At 45.2% G+C, this 26,272-nt stretch overlaps 3 protein-coding genes and 1 pseudogene across 3 annotated transcripts; 3 read left to right on the top strand and 1 right to left on the bottom strand.

Moving 5' to 3' along the window:
* Nucleotides 1–6,991: 6,991 nt before the first annotated feature.
* On the top strand, nucleotides 6,992–8,142 carry LOC122486499 (olfactory receptor 2F1-like). The gene has a single exon (XM_043585872.1). The coding sequence runs from the start codon at nucleotides 7,153–7,155 to the stop codon at nucleotides 8,092–8,094; it is 942 nt and encodes a 313-aa protein (XP_043441807.1). The 5' UTR covers nucleotides 6,992–7,152; the 3' UTR covers nucleotides 8,095–8,142.
* A 6,333-nt stretch (nucleotides 8,143–14,475) lies between these two features.
* On the top strand, nucleotides 14,476–14,977 carry LOC122488455 (olfactory receptor 2F1-like). Its single transcript, XM_043589789.1, has one exon. The coding sequence runs from the start codon at nucleotides 14,476–14,478 to the stop codon at nucleotides 14,962–14,964; it is 489 nt and encodes a 162-aa protein (XP_043445724.1). The 3' UTR covers nucleotides 14,965–14,977.
* Nucleotides 14,978–18,652: 3,675 nt separating this feature from the next.
* Nucleotides 18,653–19,347, top strand: LOC122488351 (annotated as a pseudogene).
* A 1,923-nt stretch (nucleotides 19,348–21,270) lies between these two features.
* On the bottom strand, nucleotides 21,271–23,289 carry LOC122488350 (taste receptor type 2 member 41-like). The gene is given in 5 exon segments (XM_043589648.1): nucleotides 21,271–22,400; nucleotides 22,403–22,812; nucleotides 22,815–22,943; nucleotides 22,946–23,108; nucleotides 23,251–23,289. Coding segments are annotated over 5 exon segments (1,035 nt in total). The 3' UTR covers nucleotides 21,271–22,106.
* Between the last annotated feature and the right edge of the window lie 2,983 nt (nucleotides 23,290–26,272).

Raw genomic sequence — 26,272 nt, 5'->3', positions numbered from 1 at the left:
CATAAAATACTGATTTGGTCAATGAAATTCCTGGTGTGGATCAGGCTCAAAGGAGAGAACTACTCCTAGCTCCTCAAGACCACAGTTTGGAACCCATAATCCTCTGACTCCAGTCTCAGACCTCCGTATCTAGGATGCAAGCAGAATACTGTAATGTCCACACTAGTAAAGAGACTTCCAGAACTGCAGGATCCTTGGAGGTCTAACCCAATCTCTTTTCACAAATCACAAAACTGAAATCCAGGGAATTTAAATGACATGTCCAGAGGTGCCTGGGTGGCTCAGTCAGTTGAGCGTCTGACTCTTGATTTCAGTTCAGGTCTTGAACTCAGGGTCATGAGTTCAAGTCCTGCATCGGGCTCCACACCGGGTACGAAGCCTACTAAAAATAAAAATAAAAAATAAATAAGAGCACCTGGGTGGCTCGGTGGGTTAAGCATCTGACTTCAGCTCAGGTCATGATCTCATGGTTTGTGAGCTCGAGTCCCGCGTCGGGCTCCATGCTAACAGCTCAGAGCCTGGAGCCTGCTTCAGATTCTGAGTCTCCTCTCTCTCTGCCCCTCCCCTGCTCATACTCTGTCTCTGTCTCTCAAAAGTAAATATTAAAAAAATTTTTTAAATAAAATAAACATAAAAAAATAAAAAACAAATGACATGTCCAAAGTCACAGAGCCATTTATACTAAAGCTAGAGCAAAAAAACAACTGTCCTGTCCTAGTCCAGAGCGTCTACCACCATAGGATATTTACAGATCTACCCTTCATGGTCTCAATGACATAAAACCTGTCATTATATCTACTTTCCTGACACAGAATTACAGTAATATCTTCCTTCTACCCTAACACCTACCCCTGTTACTCAAAGGCCATTCAGTAGTGCTAGACCTGAGCCAGTGAGTTGATTTCCCAGCATTCCTATCTCAATAGGCTACATCTAATAATAATTTCCAAATGTCACTGAGATTCTTATTAGAAAAATATGTTTATTTTAGACATTTTTCAAAATATAGATGAACAAAAATAAAAATACCTATAAACCTATTACCAAAACAACCTATTGATATTTTTTAATATCCTTCCAGTTCTTTTTTTAATGTTTATTTATTTTGAGAGAGAAAAAGAGGGGGGGGAGAAGGGGGGGGAGAACAAGTAGGGGAGGGAGACAGAGAGGGAGAGAGAGAATCCCAAGCAGGCTTCACACTCAGCACGGAGCCTGACACAGGGCTCAGTCTCACAAATCATGAGATCATGACCTGAGCCAAAATCAAGAGTCAGACGCTCAATCAACTGAGCCACCCAGGCACCCCCCATCCAGTTTTCTATGTTTCTATATTTATATACATCCAACTGTATGCATGTTATTTTATGCAATGTAGAATCATACCAAACCTACAATTTTCCAATCTAATTTTTTCATCCAGTTACATATCATCTGGGTTCAGAAAAACAGGAAAGATGCATTTCTTTTTCACCAGAAAACAGATATTTTCATTAGATGATCACATACTATGTTGTCTCGAAGGTGGTACCCCTAAGTTCTTTTCCTTTATAGTTGGGTCACCTACGTCAGACCGCACTAAGTCTACCTTTGATATGCATCCCAAAGCCTACCAGTCAGGTGTCACTCTTTCTCTTCTCCATCAGGGTGCCTTTGGACATCTTTCTACCCCCGCCAGCCTCCTCAACTTGAGGCCACAACTCTCACCCAGAGGGTCGGATCAGGTTTTGCTTTCAATGGACCTTGAGGTTAGGATAGCCACAGGTCCTCTGTGTCTTGAGCTGTGCTGTGCCATGGAAGGAGCAGGGATGAACTAAGGGAAGAACACGAAGTAAAACTACTGTCCCCCATTGGCCCATTGTCATTAGAGTGACAAACTCTTCAAGCTACTTAAACCTTTTTCTTATTGATATTATCAACTATTATAGACAAATTCTAATGACTTACTTGCTAATAACATCTCTGTTTTTTCTTCCCATCTTACCAAAGACCTATGTTCTATTACTGTAGAAACAGTTATGTACTGGGAATAAAACCCCATCCTGACCCATTATTTTCTCTGCTCCTTCTAAGAAAGTCCAGTAGGGAGATTAAAACTTTGTGGAAGACTATCCAGAACCAGGAGATCAAGCTTAGTGAAAGCCAGAAAAACTTCTGGTATGAGAATATGCAAAGGAAACCCAACTCAACAGAAATGTGATACTGGAGATCACTAAGGAGTCTACAGAAATATTTTCATGACTGTGAACTTGAGATTTCTCAGTTGCTTCCAGGCCACAGACAGGATGGCTTTACTCTGTATCTTACCATTCCCTGGTCACTAAAACCAGCTGTGTGGGAAGAGGAGAGAAGATGCACCGTCTCCTTCACTTAGAAAGGAGCTCAGACTCTGAAACTACAGTTCCTCTTCTCTTTCCCAATTAATCGCAATCCCTTTCCAACAACTCAAAGTGAATATTCCTATCTCTTGACTCCAGCCAAAAGTCCCCAACAATGCCATATACTTGAAGGGCAGTGAAAGACCCGAAAATCCGAGAAGGGCTCATCAGTGTGGGAACTACAAGGACAATTAAAAGTGGAGATAAAATGTTTTCAGATTGCTTATCCCATCGGGAACTGGGAAGAGTGGGGAGCTGTGGTTGCAGGGAAGTAGCTGGGGACGGAGATGAATAAAGGAACACACCAAAAGCAAGTAATTGCCCTCTGGGGATTCTTAGGTTCTGAAAAGTTAGTAGCTGAGGCTGACAGAGTAAAACCTCCACCCCCCAGAACAGGACGGACAACTGTTTCAAGGACTTCCTGAGAAACGTGTCACTTCGTCACCCAAAAGGAATTCCATGCAGGAGATGAGCACACAGCAGCCTCGGTGAGTCCCCCACAGGGAAGGGTAAGAGAAGGAGAGAACAGAGCCCAAATTCCTGGGAGCAGCCGGGACAGCCCTGGCATCCTCCCCTGTGTTTTTCTCACTATTATAGTTGGAAGCTCTTTCCATGGAGGATTGAGCCAATGGAGGATTCTTCCCATGACCTAGATAATGCAACCATTGCTTTCAAGCCCCTCAATAGAGTCCTCAGTCTTGGTCAGTCACCTAAGCAACAGTATAAACTGAAGTGCTCAGTAGATAGACATACACTGAAAACACTGAAGAGTAGAGGTCAAAAGGGATCAATCTCTTTTCTTGGCCTCAAGACGTTTGCATTATATTGGACATACGAAGGAATGCAGAAGGGCAGAGCTCAATTACTATAAGAACCAAACATACACATAAGCTTATCTTTTCTTTTTTTAAGAGGAAGGTGAATATTCTCAAGCATTAAGAAGCATAATCCTTAGGGGAACTAAGGTAGGCTTGTTAAGGGTCATCCCACTCTAGGAATTACCTGGGCCCGACTGTGGAAAGAAGCCCTGACAACCCAAGTGGTTCTCCCATTTCTGTGTGGCTCCTTCACTATTTCCTTAATTTCTGGTTTTTAAGTCAAGCTGATCTCATTTAGTGGCACCTCCCCAGATAGTTACGTGCAATACGAATGCTTTGATCCCCAAACCCAGTAACTGATCATATCTTAGTGTCCATAGTCTCACAAGCTACTATGCATTTCTTCTTCAAGACTGAAGAATTTCTTTTTCCCTCTTATATTGCTTCAAACTATAGCTTATATTTATTCACTTACTGCAGATCTTTAGAGCTGGAGAAATCTTGGTGTCTACCTAATTTGCTCATTCTGCGGATGAAGAAACTATGGCTCAAAAAGGTAGTGGCTTACAGGGTACCTGGGTGGCTCAGTTGGTTAAGCGTCCGACTTCGGCTCAGGTCATGATCTTGCAGTTTGTGAGTTCGAGGCCTGCGTCAGGCTCTGTGACAGCTCAGAGCCTGGAGCCTGCTTTGGATTCTTTGTCTCCCCCTCTCTCTGCCCCTCCCATGCTCGAGCTCTGTCTTTCTCTGTCTCTCCATAATGAATAAGCATTAAAACAAATTTTTTTTTCTAAAGGTAGTGGTTTATAAGGTTATTTAGATGGTTTATTGATACAGGTTGACACCCAAGAAGTCTCCTTACTATGTGCACCTTAAACTGCATCTACTTTTTCAAGAAGCAAATGCACTGGTTGCTTCTTCGCTTCTACTTTATTATTTCTACATATCTGCCTGGTTACTTAGTCTGACTCTGTCTCCACTTACCTGACTTGGTAGCTTCCTTTGAAAACTCTAGTAAAAGTCATGATAATTCACCCTCTCTATCCTTCTGCCAGGCTGAGTTCTTAGAGAGGGGGACAGGGCTGTATTATATATCCTGTTACCCCAGCACCTGTCACCAGAACAGGCACTACTCAGTGCTCAGTAAATGTTCACTAAGTCAAGCAAAGTGGAATGAAATTCTCTAATCCCAAAAAGCTGAGAACAAGACCATCTATTAATAAAAAAAAAAAGTTTATCACCATCTAAAAATAGAATCAAAGGGGCACCTGGGTGGCTCAGTCAGTTAAGCATCTGACTTCAGCTCAGGTCATGATTTCACAGCTCATGGGTTTGACCCCCACATCAAGGCTCTGTGCTGATGGCTCAGAGCCTGGAGCCTGATTTGGATTCTGTCTCTCCCTCTCTCTCTGCCACTCCCCCGCTTGCACTCCGTCTCTGCCTCTCTCTCTCTCTCTCTCTGTCTCTCAAAAATAAATAAATTTTTAATTTAAATAAATAAACAAATAAAAGCAGCATCAAAATTTTATTGGAAGAAAAAAAGGTATTGAGCTCATCCGGCACATAGAGCATAGTACTACCCACTAGGTATAGACAAACCCTTGACCTTAATTTTTCACTTACTGAAGCAGGGTCTTCAGTAAGTTAAGTAATATTTAGGCAATAGGATTTATTACAATGGGATTTATGTTTATTTATATTCTGTTAACTTTCTGGCCTCTATAGCACATATTCATATTGTTTTTTGTCCTCGTATCTCTTGGGCAGAATTTACTTTGGTGAAACGGACTTGCTGAATGTAATAACAACAGCCAGTTATGTTTATTTAGTCCTTTACAAAGCGCATTCACGTTAATTTCTTCATTTGATCTTACTCAAGATATTGTGAAATAGGCATTATTATTTGTCCCACATTTCAAATGAAGAAACTGAGGCTCAGGGAGGTCAAGTAACTTGCCCAGGGCACACAGCAAGCTAATGGAAGAGGCAAACTAGAACTTGGATCCCTTGATTTCTCATTCAAAGCTTTTCACACTCACTACACAGTATTTCTCTACATGGCAAGAGAGCTGTCCTGGGCCTCCCATCTAAGATTCCTCAGGTGCCTCCCTTCCTAGTCCATTGCCTTCCACAACTTCCTTCCGACCCCTCACTCCCTGGCTCAGGGAGAGCTGAGAATGTGCAGTGTAGACTTAAATCTGGTTCCAGCGTGGTTCCCAGGTAAATCTGATACCTGGACCGACCACCTTACTCCTGTTCCTTGGCTTCCTTGTCCATAAAATGAAATGGATGGAATCCATGATCTCTATGGTTCCTTCACTTCTTACATGCTTCATTTTCTTATATAGTAACAGGGTTCTTCCGAAGGGAATCTGGATCCATGACAGTGACTCTGAAGGGGAGAATTCTGGATGCCTGGCAGCCTACAGATCATATATCAGAGCAGAGTTACCTCCTCTGCTGATACAAGGACCCAGCTTGGTGGGCAGCCACAGGCTCCCTGGGGTGGTGCTCAGAACCCAGCCACCATCCTCTGGCTCTACAACCAGGTCACCAACCCTGAGAATCTAAAGTCAGTTTCTATTTTTAGTTTCGACAGTGATGCCTTCCAGCCACTCTGGGACCAGGGCTGAAGGGAAGGCGAGGGAGGCCTGCTCCACCCTGGTTCCCTGCTCTCTCGCGGGCCACGGTCTCCAGCCAGAGGACATCTCAATTGGATTATGACTTTCAGCTCTATTATATTTGATTCTGTGGCTCCAAGCTGGTTTTCTTAACACTGATGTATTCCTTTTGTCCTCTGTTTAGTTGTCTTGTTTGTCACGGATTTTACCAAGATCCAATTTCAAAGTTTCTTATTTGATTCTGTTTGCACTGCTGATTTTCTAAACACAAATTCCTAACGTTGAAAGGCATTATATGCCGGAAGGTGGTTGAAAACATAGTACTCCATATACTCAATAAGTATTTTTAATAACTGAGTTAATTGATTTCTTAACTATTTTAAGAACAGGAAATACACCTTCAGATTACATTTAAATCTGTTTTTACACGGGGCCAGTCAGCACGTTGGAAGGGAGAAAATCCACCACAATCTTAGCTGAGAAAGGAGAATTCATTCCTCCCAAAAGATTCAGTGGATTTCAGTCAGTCTGTATCAGCAGTAATATGTATCATTGGTTTCCAAAGGCCTTCATTACATTATTTTGTTAATCATTTACTTGAACATCTAAATAAATGTCTGCAACTTACTATGTAAATTGCACATTATTGAGAAGACATAATCAGTGGTAATTTAATTACAGCCACAAATTTAATTTACCAACTAGTAACCTTGTTCTTCTTCAAAGCACTTAGCACAATTATAATTAATTTTTGTAATTATTAATTTAATCTTGGTGTTCCTGATTAAGTTATAAGAACCAAGAAAGCAGGATTCCTGCTTCAGTCTTGCTCACAGACAGGTGTCTGGTGTCCAGCACAGGTCCCTGGCACACACAGAGGCTGTGGCTTAAAACCACATCCTGCTCTCCTCCGTATCTTCCACTTTCTTTCCTCCTTTTCCGATTTCCAAACTTTTCTTCCTTGGTTTTTCTTTTTCTTTTACATTCGTTTTTGTCTTTCCTTCTACCCTTTCTCCACCACTTTTTTTCCTCTATCTTTCCTTCTACAGTGACTGATTTCCTATGTAACTGTAACTGTGCTGGATCCTAGCCACAAAAGGATGATCAGAATAGGGACTTTAACCCTGAGAACCTCACAGTCTAGTTGAGAACCCAGGTGCCCCTTCCTCCGGCTCTTTCACTGCATTCTCCCTAAGCACCTAGGTTAAGGGAACAGGAGGGTAGGTGTCCCTACTGCGGCTCAAGTCCTGGCTCATGGCTTAATCCCTGACTCCTAAAGTCTGACCTTTACTTGCCCTCTCTGACTCTGCTCCTCTCCCAGCAGCCCAGCCCCCCTGCTCCATGAGGAGGGACAACCTGACCTGGGAAAGTGAGTTTGTCCTCCTGGGGCTCTCCAGCGACAGGCAGACCCAGGCTGGACTCTTTGTCCTGTTTGCGGCCGCCTATCTGCTGACCCTGCTGGGCAACGGGCTCATCATCCTCCTGATCGGGCTGGACGCACGGCTGCACCTGCCCATGTACTTCTTCCTCTGCAACCTCTCAGTGGTGGACATCTGCTACACCTCTAGTGGGGTCCCCCAGATGCTGGTGCACTTCCTCCTGGAGAAGAAGACCATCTCCTTCACCCAATGTGGGACTCAGCTCTTCTTCTCACTGGCCCTGGGGGGTACCGAGTTCCTGCTGCTGGCCGCTATGGCCTATGACCGCTACGTGGCTGTCTGTGACCCCCTGCGCTACGTGGCAGTGATGAGCCCGAGGTGCTGCACAGGCCTGGCAGCTGTCTCTTGGCTTGTAGGCCTGGTGAATTCTACAGTGGAGACGGTGGTCACCATGCGTCTGCCTACCTGTGGGCACCATGTGCTGAACCATGTGGCCTGTGAGACGCTGGCACTCGTCCGCCTGGCCTGCGTGGACATCACCCTCAACCAGGTGGTCATACTGGCCTCCAGCGTGGTGGTGCTGCTGGTGCCATGCTGCCTCGTCTCACTGTCCTATACCTACATCGTGGCAGCCATCCTGCGGATCCGCTCCACTGGGGGACGCCGCAAGGCCTTCGGGACCTGTGCCTCCCACCTCACCGTGGTCTCCATGTCTTACGGGATGGCCCTGGTCATCTACATGCAGCCCCACTCCACAGCCTCAGCCGAGCAGGACAAGGTGGTGATGCTCTTTTATGTTGTGATGACCCCCATGTTGAATACGCTCATCTACAGTCTACGGAACAACGAGATGAAAGCTGCTCTGAGTCGAGTTCTGATGAGGAGTTCTGAATCAAAACTTTAGCACGCAGCTTTGTCATAAGAGGCCTCACTCGGAAGCCCGTGGACCTTGGAGTGGGCGCTCTGGCATAGCATATGCGTGTTTATAAGGGAGCAGGTAGGGAGACCCCAATCTGCACCACTATCTTTTGAGGAACTGGGAAATGGACTGTATCCCTGGACTCGATTTTTGGTCCCTGACTTCTTCTAAAAATCTGAATTACAATTTACAAATACACCCACTGGAAAACTAAATGGAAAAAATAAATTAAAAAGATATACCAGCATATATGAATTAGAAAGGAAGATGAAATCAGAAGTCACAACAGTGCACAAAATTTAGGCCAAGAAAGTATATTTCCTTCTAAAATCTACAACTACATGTCTAAGCTTTTCTGCAAAAGGGATGGGAGGAGGGAGCTGTAATCTACAAAATTCACTGTGCCCAAAGGATCAAACGGGCTTTAGGCCAGAGGTGCAAAGGTCACCCCTGTGACTCACACATGCCTGGGCCCAACCCAGCTCAGTAGGGTGGGGAATTCACAAGGGACTTGGGGCCAAAGCCACAGAAACTCTCCCCACAAACCCTGAAAAGCAGGACTAGACGGTGCGTGCGGCACGTGAACACCCCTCGGCATGCCTCCACGCCCTTGGCCTTGCAGTGGTGGCAAATGGCTGGCCCGCAAGTCAAGCATCCGGGACCTCAAACATGTACTTTCTACACACTCAGGTCTAAGGATATACTCTTCCCAAAACAGAGCTGTATTCAGAATTCATGCTGGACTATCATGCCACACCCCATCAGAGGGGAGCGGAGCCAGCCACTCAGCAAGGAAAGAATCTGTTTCTAGTTTTGCCCCACTCTGGTGATACACAATCAGTGACTGAGCTCTCAATATCCTAACCCAGAAAGTGAAACAGTGCTAGGTTTGTCCAGGAAAGTATTTAAAACAACACTTAAAAATTAAAATAAAGCATCTCTTACCTAAATATTACAGGTATCTGGTTGGTCTTACCCACAAACAACAACAAAAACCCATAAACTGAGAACAATGCAAACTTCTAATCAACCTGCTGAGAAAATGCCAAAAAGCTGCAGAGGAGGAGAATGGAGTACCTTTTTAAATTCTTAGTACAACTTTTTTTTAATTGAGATAAAATTCACATAACACAGGATTCATGATTTGTACCATTTTAAAGTATACAATTCAGTGGCATTTAGTATATTCACCACGTTGTTCAACCTTATGTCTATCCAGTTCCGAAACATTTTCATCACCCCAAAAGGGCACCTCAGACCCTTTAACAAGTCCCTCTCCGTTCCTCCCTCCACCCAGGCCCTGGGAACCTCCGATCTGCTTTCTGTCTTTATAGATTTTCCCACTCTAGACACTTTAACAGAAATGGAATCGTAACAATACGTGACCTTTTGTGCCTGCCTTCTTTCACGTAGTGTAATGGTTTTGTAGCACAGAACACAGTGCTTCGTTTCTTTTTATGGCTGGATAATATTCCACCGTATGGAAACAAACACATTTTCTTCCCCCCCCCCCCCCACGCCTCCCCATTCATCAGGTAGTGGGTGTTTGGGTTATTTCTAACTAATAGTTAAAATAGTGCTGCTATATGTCCACATGAGCATTTTTGTTTGAATTTTGCTTTTGATTCTTTGGAGCATATACCTTGGAATGGAACTGCTGGATCATATGGCAATTCTGTGTTTAACTTTTTTTTTAAGTTTGATTGTTTGTTTGTTTGTTTTTGAGAGGGAATGAAGTAGAGACAGAGGGAGAGGATCGCGAGTAGCTCCCGGCTGTCAGCATCAAGCCCCAAGTGGGGCTCGAACTCAAAAGCCGTGAGATCACGACCTGAGCCAAAATCAAGAGTTGGAAGCACAACAGACTGAGCCACCCAGGCGCCCGTATGATTAACGTTTCTGAGGGACTGCCGAAGTGTTGGCCACCACAGCTGATCCATCATATGTTTCCACCAACAATGAAGGGGGGCTCCAACTTCTCCACATCCTCCCAACACTTAGTTTTGTTTCTTTGATTACAGCCGTCCCAGTGGGTAGGAAATGATGTCCCACTCTGCTTTAACTTGGATGTCCCTAGTGACTAATGATGCTGAGCATCTTTCCATGTGCCTGTTGGCCACGTGTAGATCTTCTTTGGAGAAATGTCCAGCAATTTTTTTTTTTTTATTTAAGACCCTCTCTGCTTCCTTCCCCTCCCTCAGCCCCTGCCCACCTCCTTCTCCCCTACCACGACCAGCCGCCTTCATCAGCCTTCCTCCTTCCCTGCTCCCATGCCCATGTGAGATATAAGGCACTCAGCCCCATCTCCAGTCAAAATGTTTTAACTCTCACTTTTAGATCCTCCTGTAACTATTACGTTCTCTCCCCAAATAAACAAATTATCTTTTCCTTTCTCCACTGCCTCCATGGTTAGGTGTTTGCCTGCCCTTTGGCCAGTGCCTACATTCTGCACAGCAAAGAAACCTCAGGAGTTCTTTTTTAAGTGAGAAAGAATAAATCACGAGCACTTGTAATTTAATATATTTTCCTTTATCTTCATCATGTATCTACGGAACATCTACCACTGAGCAGCAAGATATCCTAGCACACTTTCTAACATAGCCAGGCTATAAAATGATCACCAAGATCACTGAATGAGCAAGCTTCGTATATGGAGGTTCTTTTTTATAAAACCAGTTAAAATTTGGAAGGAGTCAACCAAAAGCAATGATGTCCCTTCTTTACAGGTTGAGCTAGAATCCTTTATTAAAGTACAATATAGTAGGGACAATAATCTATTAAGACATCCTCTAATCCTAATAATGAAAACATACCTTCTGTATACAGAATAATACTTGTATTGTTTGTGGCAGGAGGGCAAACATCTAGTTTATCCAAAGAAGACACCAATTCACTAAATTACAAGTTAGAAAAAGAAGGTAGTAGGTCCAAAATATTTTCCTACTTACCTTATTGTTTGACTTTTAGAATTTAAAAAACAAAAATGTGGCCCTTGTCTCTTTATTATTTTTATTTTTTTTAATGTTTATTTTTGAGAGAGCATGAGTGGGCAAGGTGCAGAGAGGGGGGAGGTGCAGGGAAGAGGTGGGGAACAGAAGATCTGAAGTGGAGGAAGATCTCTGCGCTGATAACAGAGAGCCCTACGGGGGGCTCAAACTCACAAACCAAGAGATCATGACCTGAGCCAAAGTCAGACGCTCAACCGACTGAGCCACCCATGTGCCCCTGGCCCTGTCTCTTCCAAGAGAGCCTCAGTGTATTTGAAGGGCACTTACTAATCAGGAGGAAAAACTGGTCCCACAAGAGACCCTTCTGAGTGGAGCTATTCTTGAGATGCTATTACAGAGTGAACTCTCTGAAAACATCAATAGGAAAGTTCTATATTGAGCTCACGGATGAGAGAATGAATTTTAAAACCACTCTTCACTATGATGTTCATTCAGCCAGCTGACCAACTCTATATGCCAGTCTCCATTAGAAATGAGAAAGGGGTGAGGCACCTGGGGGGCCCAGTCGGTTGGGCATCCGACTTTGGCTCAGGTCATGACCTCATAGTTCCTGAGTTCAAGCCCCGCGTCGGGAGCCTGCTTCGGATTCTGTGTCTCCCTCTCTCTCTGCTCCTCCCCCGCTCATGCTCTGTCTCTCTCTCTCTCCTTCAAAAACAAACTTTTAAAAAAAATTAAAAAAAAAAAGAAATGAGAAAGGGGTACGACAAGAAAACACCGTGTCTACCCTTCAAGCAGTTAGTTTGTTAGAAGTCATAAAAGGAAAGTAAAAAGTTCAGGCACAGTGGAGGTGCTCTTCTAATTCTACCTGCTGGCTGCAGAGAAAGTTGAGAGTCCTGGTGTGTGGGCTCCATACTCTGACTAAACTAGGGGGTGAATATTTTCCTCTTGGATGAAATGGAAGGAGGCCAGCTGGCCTAACGAACTGGGCCACCAGCCCGCCTGCCTCTCCAAACTGCTCTTCAGCCAGTTTCCCTACGTTACATCACGTCGTGCCAGCTTGAAGTCCCCAGGGAGCCGCATCCTAAAACATCACACCTTGCCTGACTGCCCTCCCCCATAAATCTCACCTGTCCCACACATCATTTGCAGTGATGCTGCTCCCCACTAGCTGCTGTGATACACTGTGTGCTCCACATGATAACACAATATGATGTAGAGGGAAGAACATGGGAACGTGGTCCTCCGATTCCACATCCAGTTCCAGCCCTGCTCCTGGCTTTGCTCACACAAACCCCTTCTGTTCCTGAGCCTCAGTGTCCTCATTTGTAAAATGACAAGGTTGAAATGATGATCCTGAAAGTTCCTTCCAGTTTTTCTGTCATTTCTGTGTTCTCTCTTGTTTTGCATTTTATTCCCTTCCATGGGGAGAGTTTTAGTTGCTGTTCTGGGCACTCAGGAACCGCATCAGGGGAGTAACATTTGGCTGCTTACTGCACTGACGAAGGAAATAGGTTCTGTGGAAAACTGGGGCTCTATCCCAGGTGCAGGGCTCAGAAAACCAGCAGGGTGCCCTGCCAAAGCCAGTCTCTGTTCTTAGCATTTTCCACAGTGACACCTTCTGGTCACAGAAGGACTGAAAGAACGAAAGGAGTAGGTTCCAACCAGGTAGGAGAGACAGAGGGTGGTGTCCACCTGCGTTGCCCTTTTCACCCCCATCCACCCTTGAGCTCTATCTTCAAGCCTTGTTAGAAAAACTTGGGTTGAATTGTTTTCATTTCCGTTTCATTGCATTCTATGACCCATCTTTCATATCTGTGATACAGATCCTTTTCAGTTAGATAATGCTCTGAAATTTATGAGGGCTTTCCCACACATTATCTCATTGTACTACCTAATATCTCATTGGATATTTACTACTACTTCCCTGGGTCTAAAATATTCTGAAACATCGTTTGGGGACAAGACCTAAGGAAGTAAGACTAAGGGAAGACCCAACACACAAAAAGGCAAGCTATCAAGGATCACGTTTTCACTGATTCAGTGGAATTTGAGGCAAATTATTTATACTCTCTTGGCCTCAACTTTTTCAAAGAATGAGAAGCTCAGCCCAAAAGTTCCTTCCTCCTCAAAAACCCTTCTAGGTTTATCTCAAAACATATTCCTCTCCCCAGAAGAACATGTATTGAGTCTTCAAAAATAAGATTAAAAGGTCCCAACTAAAGCAGTGGTTCTCAAATTTAGCTCCACATTTTGTTCGTTTGAGAAACGTGAAAAGGTACGGACATACTAATATCTGGAGACTGTGATTTAATTGCTTTGGAGTACGGCATGGGCCTTTGGAGTCTTCCGAGTGTGCCAGGTGATCTCGATGTGTGGCCACCGTGAGTCCTGTGGGATTTTCACAGTCAAACCCTAGAGCCTGGAGTTTCCCTTCCTTCTCAAGCTTCCCCAGTGGGCACTCAAATGGGCTTTTCCAGCAGCGGACTCTTCTCCATGTCCCCGTGGTCTCTCCTCACCCCTGTACTACCTAATAGCACTATCTCTTCCTGCCATGTTGCACAGACACGTAATGTAGACATGACAACGGAGCTAGAGGGACTTGCTATTAACAAACAGAGAAATAAAGGCAATAAAATTGCTTAGTACATTTCATTTGTACTAAGGGAAAAAATAGCATCTTTACCCTTTGATAGAAGCTAAAGACCAGCAAAGTAAACAGGGAGGTGTTCCAAGGGCACACCTGTCTCTGCTGTCACAGAAGGATTTACACATAACAAAGTTCAAAGGGCTTCAGAGGCACTCCCTTACTGACTTCATCTGTGGGCACCATCAGGTTCCAAACGCTCTGGTTGCAAGTGAGTGATATATACATTCATCTTTTATAAACCACTTACTTTAACATTCAAATAAATGCCAGCATTTCACCAAGGAAATAGCATCATCTCAAGAAGTTGGGACATAATTACAGTGAGCATAATATTGTACAATGAGGTCCTGATCTTATCAACCTAGGAATAAGCCTGATTAATCAGTACACTGAGAACCAAGTGAGTGATGTTCTCTATCACTGACGCAGCCTGGCTTATGGGAGAAACAGGAAGAACCACGAGCTCCAGCGTGAGGAGTAATGACAAGGAGGAAGTCCAGAGCACACGTCCTACGTCTTAGGATCAGAGAATTATCCTCAAGGCCACTACTTTCAACTTTTTCTTATTTGTGTACTCATACTGTGAAACATTTTTTAGGAATCTTTGCATGAAAAGAAAAATCATAAAAGATCCATGATTTGAAGAAGTTCAGAGTCTAATGGGGAAAATGTACAAGTTCTTGCAGTCCCACAGAAAGCCCTTTGTTGCAAATTCTCATTGATTCTGGCTTCTCTAAGCCACCTCCTCTCCCAGCAGCCTGGCCCCCCTGCTCCATGAGGAGGGACAACCTGACCTGGGAAAGTGAGTTTCTCCTCCTGGGGCTCTCCAGGGACAGGCAGACCCAGGCTGGACTCTTTGTCCTGTTTGCGGCCGCCTATCTGCTGACCCTGCTGAGCAACAGGCTCATCATCCTCCTGATCGGGCTGGACGCGCGGCTGCACCTGCCCATGTACTTCTTCCTCTGCAACCTCTCAGTGGTGGACATCTGCCACACCTCTAGTGGGGTCCCCCAGATGCTGGTGCACTTCCTCCTGGAGAAGAAGACCATCTCCTTCACCCAATGTGGGACTCAGCTCTTCTTCTCACTGGCCCTGGGGGGTACTGAGTTCCTGCTGCTGGCTGCTATGGCCTATGGCCACTACATGGCTGTCTGTGCCCCCCTGTGCTCCATAGCAGTGGTCTCTTGGCTTATAGGCCTAGTGAGTTCCGTGGTGGAGACAGTGGTCATGATGTACCTGCCCACCCGTGGGTACATGTGCTGACCACATGGCCCATGTGGACATCATACATAGCAGGCTGTAAGGGTGGGCTTTAGCACAGTAGTGCTGCTGACGCCCAGAGATGAATTCGGGGTAGGAACTCAGTTGTGTTACAGACAGATACAGACGAACTCAAAAGTGGAAAAGAGAAGGCTGTCTTCTAAGGACAGCAAAGCTTGTACTAAGGGATAAAGCATTTGTGCAACTGTGTGTGTGTGTGTGTGTGTGTGTGTGTGTGTGTGTGTGTGTAAAATGTACTCTTTGTTTTTGAAGGCATATATAAGCAGTGACTTAAGTTCTGAAATCTTTGTAGCTCTGGCTGTTCTCAACAAGATTCAAAAGCAGTTTACACCCATCAGAAATGTTACACATCCACTGACTGTGTGAACATGAGCATATAATGCCCAAGGCCACTTTCACCACTGGCCTAAATGTCAACTTTGCCATCTGCAGTCAATCACCAAACACCACTTTTATTTTTTATTTTTTTTTTAATGTTTATCTTTATTTTTGAGACAGAGACAAGAGCATGAGCAGGGGAGAGGCAGAGAGAGAGGGAGACACAGAATCGGAAGCAGGCTCCAGGCTCTGAGCTGTCAGCACAGAGCCCGACACGGGGCTCAAACTCAAACCGTGAGATCATGACCTGAGCTGAAGTAGTGCGCTCAAGTGACTGAGCCACCCAGGCACCCCACCAAACACCACTTTTAATGAACACCTCCTCCGTGCCCAGCCTGAAGCCCTTCCTCACAACACTTATCATCCCAACCTCCTCCTCTCAAGAGCAGAGAGCATCATGGGCCTGGGACACGATGCAGGTCTCAGAAAGAAATATCAATAGGCGAATAGATTTGTGTGCCATACGCCGTGCCAGGTGCTGCAAGAGACACACGAAGTCAACAGGAGAGCATTCCTCCCAACCGGGAGACTATTTGAAAAGATAAGAGATACGTGCCAAAAAAGAAAAAAAGAAATCACAACGTAATCCAACAATGCAAAAAACACAACTAAGGAGATATTTGCTTAATTACCCAATACAAGATGCAGGTTCAAAAAACCCATGGAATTCATGAAATTACCCCATGAAGGGGGAAAAAATCTGGGTAGTTTGCAAAGGGATTGAAGTGGAAGAAAAAATTAAATGGGGCTTTAGGAAATGGTTGAATTTGGACAGTTGAGGGAGTCGAAAGATAGGTTCATTTTTGGTGAGTGGAGGAACCATAGAAACCAAGTGAAGAGGTAGAAAAAACTGAGGTCTGTCTGGGAAAGAGTGAGCAAACCAGTTTGGTTAGAGCAAAGACTTCATTCTGAGGAGTAATGAGGCGGAAGTGAGGCTGGAAAGAGGGTTTGGTAGGGCTTTGAAAACAAGGCCAAGGAACGTGCTTTAGAGGCTGTGAAAAGATAGCAGAGTTTCTAATATGGGGCATTGACACATGTGATACGTATTCCAGAAGCTGTCCTTTTCCTCTGCACAGGACTGTTAGTCCTGAGACAAAACAAATAGCACAAACTTTGTCTTCTTTTTGTCTGACAAAGTCTCTATTTAGCGCTTAACTAGAGGCAGTAAGTGAAACAATTTTTTGTAATTCAACTTCCTCTCATTCGGGCAGACTTCGCAGACCAGGTAGATAAGGCAGGTTTCAAAGACCAAAGAATTGGGAAGAATATAGACCAGAAGTTGTTTTTTTTTTTTTTTAATTTTTTTTTCAACGTTTATTTATTTTTGGGACAGAGAGAGACAGAGCACGAACGGGGGAGGGGCAGAGAGAGAGGAAGACAGAGAATCGGAAACAGGCTCCAGGCTCTGAGCCATCAGCCCAGAGCCTGACACGGGGCTCGAACTCACGGACTGCGAGATCGTGACCTGGCTGAAGTCGGACGCTTAATTGACTGCACCACCCAGGTGCCCCAGACCAGAAGTTTTTTAAAGCACAAGGGAATGTTAAAAGTGAATACATCTTGAGGTTGAGACTTGAACGAAGGGTATAACTGTAAAGTGCCTTCTGCTTTCCTTTTTTTTTTTTTAATTTTTTCTTAATGTTTATTTATTTTTGACAGAGAGAGAGAGAGAGACAGAGCAGGAGCGGGGGAGGGGCAGAGAGAGAGGGAGACACAGAATCTGAAGCAGGCTCCAGGCTCCGAGCTGTCAGCACAGAGCCCGACACGGGGCTCAAACTCAAGAACCGCAAGATCACGACCTGAGCCGAAGTTGGCCGCTCAACTGACTGAGCCATCCAGGCACCCCCTTTTATTTTTTTTAAAAAAAAAAAGATAACCATGCCATCTGAGTAACACTCTGAAGACTGAGCAAAAATAAACAGACCTTACTTGGTGTTTCTGTAACCGTCACCTCTGATAACAACCCTGCTTTTCTGATTTCAGGCCATGTCTCAAGAGGCAACACTCTGGTTAGACAGGTCCCATCCTGGTTAAGGAGGGATCTGGAGTTTGCTTTTCTAACACTGACTCACAAAACAGGTATGAGCCTCACCAAAGGCACTAGCCTGGCAAAGCCTTGATACTTTATCTTTTTTCATGGAGAACAAATCAATGCATGAAGTCTAAGAGAGCAAAACCCAGTTCCAAGGTGGTAACTCTATTAGTAGAGTATTTCTAGAGTCACTCAGAGTCAAAGGAGGGAGTAAATGGGCATGAGGGAACATTGTTCTGTGGCCATTCTGAGCAGACCTGGGAATTTACATGGTAGAGGATCCCTATGGCAAGACCTCCCTGCTTTGCCAGGACAGCACTAAACTAATCTCTTCCATCCAAAACAAAAACCTTCCCTGTACAAAGAGTACAGCACTCTTTGCTTCACACAATCACACGACCAGGAATACCACAAGAGAGCAGAATCCTTAGCCTGGAACTCACGGACAGGTTTCCGGGTCTACAGGCACCTGGAACTGTGTGTTCAAATGACATCCCATCCACAGTGTTATCACCTCCTGAGGGATTTGTAATGATGTGCTCGTTTATAGGAATAGACACCTGGCCCTTGACTCCCCACAAGATCGTAAACACCATGGGGACAGAAATGACATCTACAAGGCTCACTACTTTATCTTCAGCACAGAGAGCTGCCTACAGGTAGGCACTCCAAAAATATCTGCCAATCAAATACATTCGCAAACAGTCTGCAGCCCCCCAAAAGGTTAACACATCCTGACATATATTTTTTGGCGTTGTGTTTTTAAATTTTACAAAATTTCTTTCATAAAATCTTTAGTAGTGAGCTGTGATATTTGCCACTGGTTGATAAGATGGGTTTTAGCTAAGCTTTGCTAATACCACAGAACAGGATTGTCCTTTAGGAAGCACTACCTACCAGAAGAGGGCTGTGGAAGGCCTAGCACATGGTCCAAGGTCCGGCAACCAATCTGATTTCTCATTGATTCAATCTGGTCTCCAGTACATTTTCTTAGTCTTTTCGTTTCTTTCCTCAATAGAACAGCTCAATATAGCAACATGACAGCACATAATATAGAATAAAGTTTAACGATAACAGCTAATATTTAGTAACTCTTACTATTCCCTTTATGGTTTTCTTCTTTCCCCTTTATGTCTTCAAAGAAAAAACAAAATAGTTTTTTTTTTTTTTTTTTGCCTCCCTTAGCTGATGTCAAAAGCTACTTAAGTACTAAGTGAAATAAGTCAGTCAGAGAGAGACAAATAACATGAATACACTCATATGGGGAATTTAAGAAACAAAACAGTGGGCTTGAGATGGGCTCAGTGTCAGTACCCAGAGGCCGCACGGGCCGCGGACGCCCTGAACGGCAGTCGGCCACCAGGCTGCTTCTGCCCCAGCCACGGCAATGGACCCATCATGCAGGAGGACAGCACCGCTACCAGTTCGCCTGCGACACCTGCCCCTACATGCACATCACCCGCAAGGTAAAAAATCGGAGGAATCCAAAGCTGAAATCAGTGGAGGATATGCGTGTGGAGCAGCTGCCTGGAAGAATGTTGACTCTCCTGCAGAGTCACATCCTAACTGCGAACACCCATGTGCCTATTTCGTGCAGCTTCAGACCCACTCTGCAGACGAGGTGGTGACCACCTTCTACAAATGCTCTGATGCTCGGTGTGGACACTGCCAGAGGAACGAGGGCCAGGCTGGCCCAGCCGTGTCGGTGTCTGCTTACCTTCTCCCTCAGGGTGGATTCCCAGCCAGGAGCGTGAACTGTGTGTCCTGAGAGTCTCTGTCAGTGTGGCAGAAAGCTAACCCAGGATGTCAGCAAATATAGCCCATCTGCCCATCAGCAGATGAGCTCATTTCAATCCAGGGAGATTTGGCGGGGAGGGGGTACCCATAACCAAGTACAGTCTGTAATGTCCTGCTCATTTATCTTTTAAATGTATGGGGTGATGACACTCTCTCACCATCAGCCCTCTTTTTTTTTTTAAGTTTATTTATTTATTTTGAGAGAGAGAAAGTGCACATATATGCATGAGCAGGGGATGGGCAGAGAGAAGAGGAGGGAGGGGGAGAGGGAGAGGGAGAGGGAGGGGAGGAGAGAGAGAGGGAGAGGGAGAGACAGAGGGAGAGGGAGAGACAGAGGGAGAGGGAGAGGGAGAGAGGGAGGGAGAGGGAATCCCAAGCAGGCTCCATACTGTCTGCCAACGCAGAGCCGAGGCAGGGCTCGAACTCACAAACTGTGAGACCATGACCTGAGCTGAAAATAAGAGTCGGATGCTTAACGACCTGAACCACCCAGGCGCCCTCCATCAGCCCTCTTAAACATGTACCCTGTTTGCACAACTAAAAAAAGTAAAATTTTGTAATTAAAAAAAAGAAACAACAAATGAACAAAGGAGTAAAAAGAGAAAGAAACAAACCAACAAACAGACTCTTAATTACAGAAAACAAACTGATGGTTACCAGAGGGGAGGTGGGGGGTAGGGGAGGTGAAGTGGGTGATGGGGACTAAGGAGGGCACTTGTTGCGATGATCACCAGGTGATGTATGGAAGATAGAACGCTATATTGTACACCTGAAGCTAATAATATTACACTGTGTGTTAACTAGCTGGAATTTAAATAAAAACTTAACCAAAAAAAGCTACTTAACTGAACTATTCTCAGAGTCACACCCCCTAGTGAGCCTCTGGTGGCCTCCTTCAGCATCAGAGGCCCTTCTCAGTGATTTCTTAGCCACCACAGACGGTTTTTCTTTAGCTCACTCACACTTACCGTGTTGGCCTAATTTAGCAGTTAAAAAAAAATTTAAAGAATGAGAAAAAAACAAAACAAGAGGAGTCAAAGAAAGAAACAGAAACACTGGTCTTTCCTGGTGGCTAGAAACGTCCTTGCCATACTCAGGTTTCTCTACTCTTTTTGTGCTGATGCAGATACAGAGTATAATTTTTTAAATAATATTAACTATGCAACACTAGAATTACTCTTAACAAGTTACGATCAATACTAATGTGTCGTGCACATATACTGCCTACATCAATCTTCGCAATTACTCTGAGACAGCTGCTATCACCTCGGTGAATATGTCAGGAAACTAAGGCATAAAGGGTTAATTACACCTAAAAGAATTCACATCACGTTGTGTAAGACCTGTATTTTAAAAAATTAAAACACTACTGAAAGTAATCAAAGAAATCTTGAATAGTTTTTTATTTTGTTTTGTTTTGGGGGGGGAGGGAAGAGCATGTGGGGAGGGACACAGCGAGAGGGAGGGAGAGAATCTTAAGTAGGCTCCACACCAAACTCAGAGCCCAATTCGGGGCCCAACACGGAGCTCCATCTCACAATCAGTTGTGAGATCATGACCTGATGTCAGATCAAGAGTCAGACACTTAACTGACTGAATAAATCTTGAATAATCTTGAATAAATGGAAAAGCATACCATATTCTTGAATAGAAGACTCGACATCATGGATATGTATTTCTCCTCATGTTGAATTATACAGTTAATAGTATCCAACATAATTTTCTTAAAAAGGAATTGTTTGGGACTAGACACTACTATAGCCAAGAAAGTTAGAAAAGATTAATGAAGAAAGACTAGTTCACCAGTCATTCAAATATCATAAACCTAAAATAGTCAAAATGCTGTGGTACTGGCACATGATTATACCAAAGTAGCACAGTAGCAAAACGGAACAGAAAGGAAGTACCCCAATATATATAGGAATTTAGTCATGATAAAAGGTAGCATTTTAAATCAGTGGAGATTAGATTGGGATTCTCTCTCGTGCTCTCTCTTTGCCCATCCCCTGCTTGCGCACACATGCTCTCTCTCTCTTAAAAAAAAAAAAAAAATTAAGAGGTTAAATGGTTTTGGGATGCAAACTAAGTGAAACTCTTGAGTCTTTGTTTTTCAGAACTAGAAGTACATGTTTATTCAAATTACATGTGACTTTGTGACTTTTGCTTAAGGAAGAAAAAAAAGTTCCAGAGACAATTTGAAGACAGAGAAAATCACAATGTGTGATTCTTAAGAAGAATAAACATGGAAAATGTCTGGCTGCCACTGAGACTTTAGAGGGGGGAAAACTGAAAGCAGAACAGTGGAAATAATAACAAGAAAAGAGATGGGTTTGTGTAAAGAAACTTTCCAGGAGTCTTCATAAAATTAAAACCAAATTATCCAAGTGTGCTGAAAGAAAAAGAATCCGCACAGAAGGGAGGGCTATGCGACATCACAGCCCAGACCACTGTCGGCCCCAACTACTGTCCTCCAGGGCTCTCATGGTAACCAACACATTATCCTCAAGAGACCTGCTTCTTCCCCATCCACATCCCAGTTCAGCCACAGACACATTTTCTCTTCATCCCCTGGGAGGCTGTTGAGATCACATGTACTGTTAATCAGGACTCTTTAACTGGAAGCTGCCACATAACAGAGGGGACACGAAATAGAGAACAGACAAAATTTTATATTCTGAACTTCTGGACAATACTGGCTCTCTGGGACCTGTGGGTCCCCATTTGACAGTGTCCCAAGGAAGGAATCTCGCTCAGAGAATCCCCAGAGTTGACTCCCCTCCTCTCCTTCCCAACGGAGGAAGCCCAGAGTAGAATCCAGTAGGTACCTGCCTCGGAAGCTATCTCCATGTTAGTGGGCACAGGTTCCGTCACCCTCCCTGAGTCTCTTCCGGGGGTCTGGGTAAGGAGACCGTGCCACCTAGGCCACCCAGAAGCCCCTGGCCAGCAGCAGTAGCTGTCTGCACACCCCTCGAAGCCTGAGGTTGCTGGAGATGAGGAAAAACGGATGGACAGACATGCACAGGTAGATTAAAATCTGCCACGGCCAGTACCAGTCACTCTCTGAGAAGAAACCTGCAGCATCGATGACCAGGGATGCGAGGGACAGAGCACCAGGAATGAGGAAGGAGACGAGCGACTTCAGAGCTCTGGTGTGAGCCTGGGCACTGGGGTCCTGTGGCCTGTGGGCGCTGAGCCGCATCCTCCCGGTGTGTGCCTCCTCAGAGAATTAATCAACAGCGCAACTGAGACCAGAAAAACAGAGCAAGGAACTAACCGGGTGATCAGCTTCAGGGGCAAGAAGTAGTGAACTTCCAGTGTCCTGCTCCACTGTCTGAAGGTCATGTTCCCAGGAAACTTTCTAATTAAGAATCCTTCACACACAGCACAGTTTCCCCAAAAGAAGAGCAGAGTGATGATGAAGGAGATCAGGAGAGGAGCCATGAGGAGCCAGGGCACTGACCCTGGGAACCTCCACTTGAGCCAGAGGAAGGTGGGGTGGGTGAAGTTAGTGATCTTCATGCAGAAGAGGACACTGTGCCAGGAGCTGAACCAGAAGGTGGCTGAGTTCAGGAAGTCCCAATGGAGACCAAAGAACTGCCGTGCAGGACCTCTGCTGTACTCGACCAGTAGAAGCTGTTCACCGTTCCAACCCACTGCAGGCAGAAGCGGGAGGCGCCCAAGCTCAGGATGATCATGCCAGAGGGAGGCAGCCTCCCCCGCCGCAGCCTTTCCCGGCCCAGCACCAGCACAACGAGCCGTTGGCCAGGATTCCCAGAAGGCACGGCAGGACGAAGAGCAGCATGAAGAAGGCTGAGAGCCCTGGCCGCGTTTCGGCCACTCGGGTCACCACCCCTGTGCCTTGCACCTTGGTCCCTGGCCTCCTCCCTACCCCCGCACACAGTCCCTCTTTAGACCTTTCCTGGGGACGTGAGAAGAGTGCTCAGGCTCTGCATCTGAGTCAGAGTTCGCTCACAAGGCGGATACTGGGGCTGCAGGGGAAAGGTGAGCTCAGCTCAGCGAGGATGCAAATTTCCCGTGGGCTCAGTTACCACGAGGCCTACCCGCTGCCCCTGATTTGCCTTGTCTGGTTTTGCCTGCATGCTACCGTCGTTAGCATCAATGTAGAGAGTTTTTCAGTGTCTCTGTAGCTGAGTTCTATCCTTCTTATTTCTCCCTCAGGAGAATATACACACCTCTCCCCATCAGATCATTCTTAAGACATGAAGCGTACAAGCAACAAGTACAGGAGACATTTAATATGGCCAAGATCTGGGCAAAACAGTGATGATAGAGAAGTCTGTCTCCAGCCAAGCTTCCCTGTCACACATCCACCCTCAAATATGAGCAGTCATCCCCTTCAAGGTCAGAATCTTTGGTCCACCTTTTTACCAAACCTCTTCTTAAATCCTTCATGGACCCTGAGATATGAATGACTGATAATGGTTTAAACCAGTTTTATGTTCCAGTGAGAGAATTCATTTCCTTGCGGTTGTGGAACTAAGGGCACCTGCCTCTTGCTGGGTCTCAGTTGAAGGCTCCCTCAGATCCTGGTGGCCACTGGCTGTTTTTGCCAAGTGGGAGGTTTCAACATGGCACCCTACTCCATCAAGCCAGCAAAGAGAGTCTCTAGAGGGAGCTGGCTAGCAGGATGGAGTCTTAAACAGTGTAGTCCAATCACAGGAGGACATCCTATCACTTTTGCCATATTCTGTCGCCTAGAAGCAAGTCACAGTCTGCAGGGACGCTCAAATGGTGTGGGTTACAAAAAGGTACAGATACCAAAGTTGGGGAACCATCTTAGAGCCTATCTGCCACAATGAGACAGCACAGCTTACAAGGCATGTGTGCTGTCCTGTCTTCCAACACCAACATTAAAAAGAGATCCCTATGAGACCACATTAAAAAGCAAAAGTATTTTCTGGGGGGCTCCTGGGTGGCTCAGTCAGTTAGGCATCCAACTCTTGATTTCAGCCCAGGTCATGATCTCATGGTTTGTGAGACTGAGCCCTGCATCGGGCTCTGCACTGACAGTGTGGAGCCTGCTTGGGATCCTCCCTCTCCCTCTCTCTTTGCCCCATCCTCCACTCACACTGTCTCAGCTTGGTCCATAGTCAAATGTTTCCCATTTAGTAGTTCAAATCTGTCCTTTCTCCACATTTGTTTGAAAAACTCAAGAGTATGTTTTTATGTAAGTGTGTCCTTTTGGATTGTGACTTTGTATGAATCAACTAAGAAAAACAGTCATACAAATAATGTGAAAGTTGTCACTACCACAGCATAAATGTATAATTATACTAAAATGAATAATCCACAACAGAGAGAGAGATCTCACTGAAGGTAGGTGAACATGCATTTTTTCTATTCTCAGATCCATGTCACTCATACATTTTTGACTCATTCACTCAACAAATACTTACTGAGCACTTACACACACAGGGCTCCTATTCTTGTCACCGGGAATAGAGAAGTGAACGTAAGAGGTGGGATTCCTGCTTCTGTGGAACTTACAGTCTGATGGAGGGTAACTGACAATAAGCACGTGCACGAACAAGACACTTTCACATTGTAATCAGTGCCCTGATGAAAACAGGAGAGGAAGACTGCTGGAGAATAGCTGGAGAGGGAGAAGCTGCTCCTTCACACCCACGGGATGGGGAAGGCATTCTCAGGGGACACGTGGGCTGAGGGGCCCGAGCGAGTAGAGTCTTTGCCACGTACAGCTGGCTGAACTCATAATATTATCGAATCATCACTTTATTCATTCTCTCCCACCATCTCTTCTAATTTTACCCAGTGAGAGAACCTTCTCCTGCCAGAGAAAAAGAATTCCCGGAGGCCACGTGACTATTCACTCTTATCAACTAAGTTGTCCCGAGATCACTTCAAGTCACAAAACCAACTCAGACCAGAAATGGGGCATTTCTGTCCAATATATAAAAACTACATAACAAGATGGCATTGGCTAATGCAGATGGAGAATGCAAAAGGGGCGGGAAGGGTCTTGCTTGGACTAGAACCAAAGCCTTGTGCCTTCCGGGCCTGGCACGTGTTAAATGCTGATGCTCCTTCCTGGGGAATTTCAGAGCTCTGGAGGCTCCCCACTGGGCTCTCTCCCACAATTCCCTTTGATGGGGAGAAAGCATCTTTATTTTGGGTGATCCCTTGGGACTCCTTCCTCGGCTCCTAGACATTTTCCCCAAAATTATTGCTGCTGGCATTTCCTCACCCCACTAGACAGCCCTATTGGTCAAACCTCAAGACACCTGCACACATATGCTCTCTCCCTTGGGGTCCAAAACTGGTACCCTAGGCCTGCCCCCACACTCCAAATGTGGCCACATTCTCCTGACTCTGCCTCAAAAGTTAGCTAGTCTGTTTGTCTCTCATTATCTTAACTACCCCCAGCAGGAACAAGACCATACTTAGCCCACTATCCCTCCCGACTGAAGCAGTAACACGGCAAGATTTGAGAGTGGCCCCACAGAAGCTCTGGAGCACCACCAGGTTTGAGGTTAAGTCCTCCTCAGTGAAGGATGGAGTGCGTTTCATCACATAGCTTTTCCAAGTATTTATTCCTCACAAAGTCCTCTCTCTTCTACTCTCTAACCTTTTCATTTTATCAAAGGGTTTCAGGAGTTACAGGACAGGTTTATGCCCAGTGCCTGTGAAAACCTGAATAGTGTGAACTAGCAGCTCACTTTGAAATCTCCTATCATTAAATCTTTGCGCTTGGTAGAAATGTCAACCTCTGTTTAAAAGGCAAGATCAAGAAAGTCATGTTGGTCATGGTAAGAACTTGGGATGTTATCCTCACATAATAGAAATCCATTAGAGAGTTTTAAACAAGGGAGTAGCATGACCTAATCTGTTTTTAAACAGATCCTGTGGATCAAGACTTGGAGAATGGAAGTGGGGAGGGGCAAGGGTAGAGAAGAGCAGTCAGAGGCTACTGCATTAGACCGTGCACAAGCAGGCGCTAGCTTCCTCTCAGCTGGGAGCACTGAAAGTGGTGAGCAGGGATGAGATGCTGGCATCTTTTGAAGGCAGATTCAGTAGGATTTTCCTGACGGCGGGAGTGAGAGG

This window comes from Prionailurus bengalensis, chromosome A2 (assembly GCF_016509475.1).
Source record: "Prionailurus bengalensis isolate Pbe53 chromosome A2, Fcat_Pben_1.1_paternal_pri, whole genome shotgun sequence".
NCBI lineage: Eukaryota > Metazoa > Chordata > Mammalia > Carnivora > Felidae > Prionailurus > Prionailurus bengalensis.
This window is presented reverse-complemented; position numbering and strand designations above follow the sequence as displayed.

Bases quoted from the DNA above. Each gene is read 5' to 3' on its own strand.
- LOC122486499 (XM_043585872.1), top strand. From the start codon at position 7,153: ATGAGGAGGGACAACCTGACCTGGGAAAGTGAGTTTGTCCTCCTGGGG.
- LOC122488455 (XM_043589789.1), top strand. From the start codon at position 14,476: ATGAGGAGGGACAACCTGACCTGGGAAAGTGAGTTTCTCCTCCTGGGG.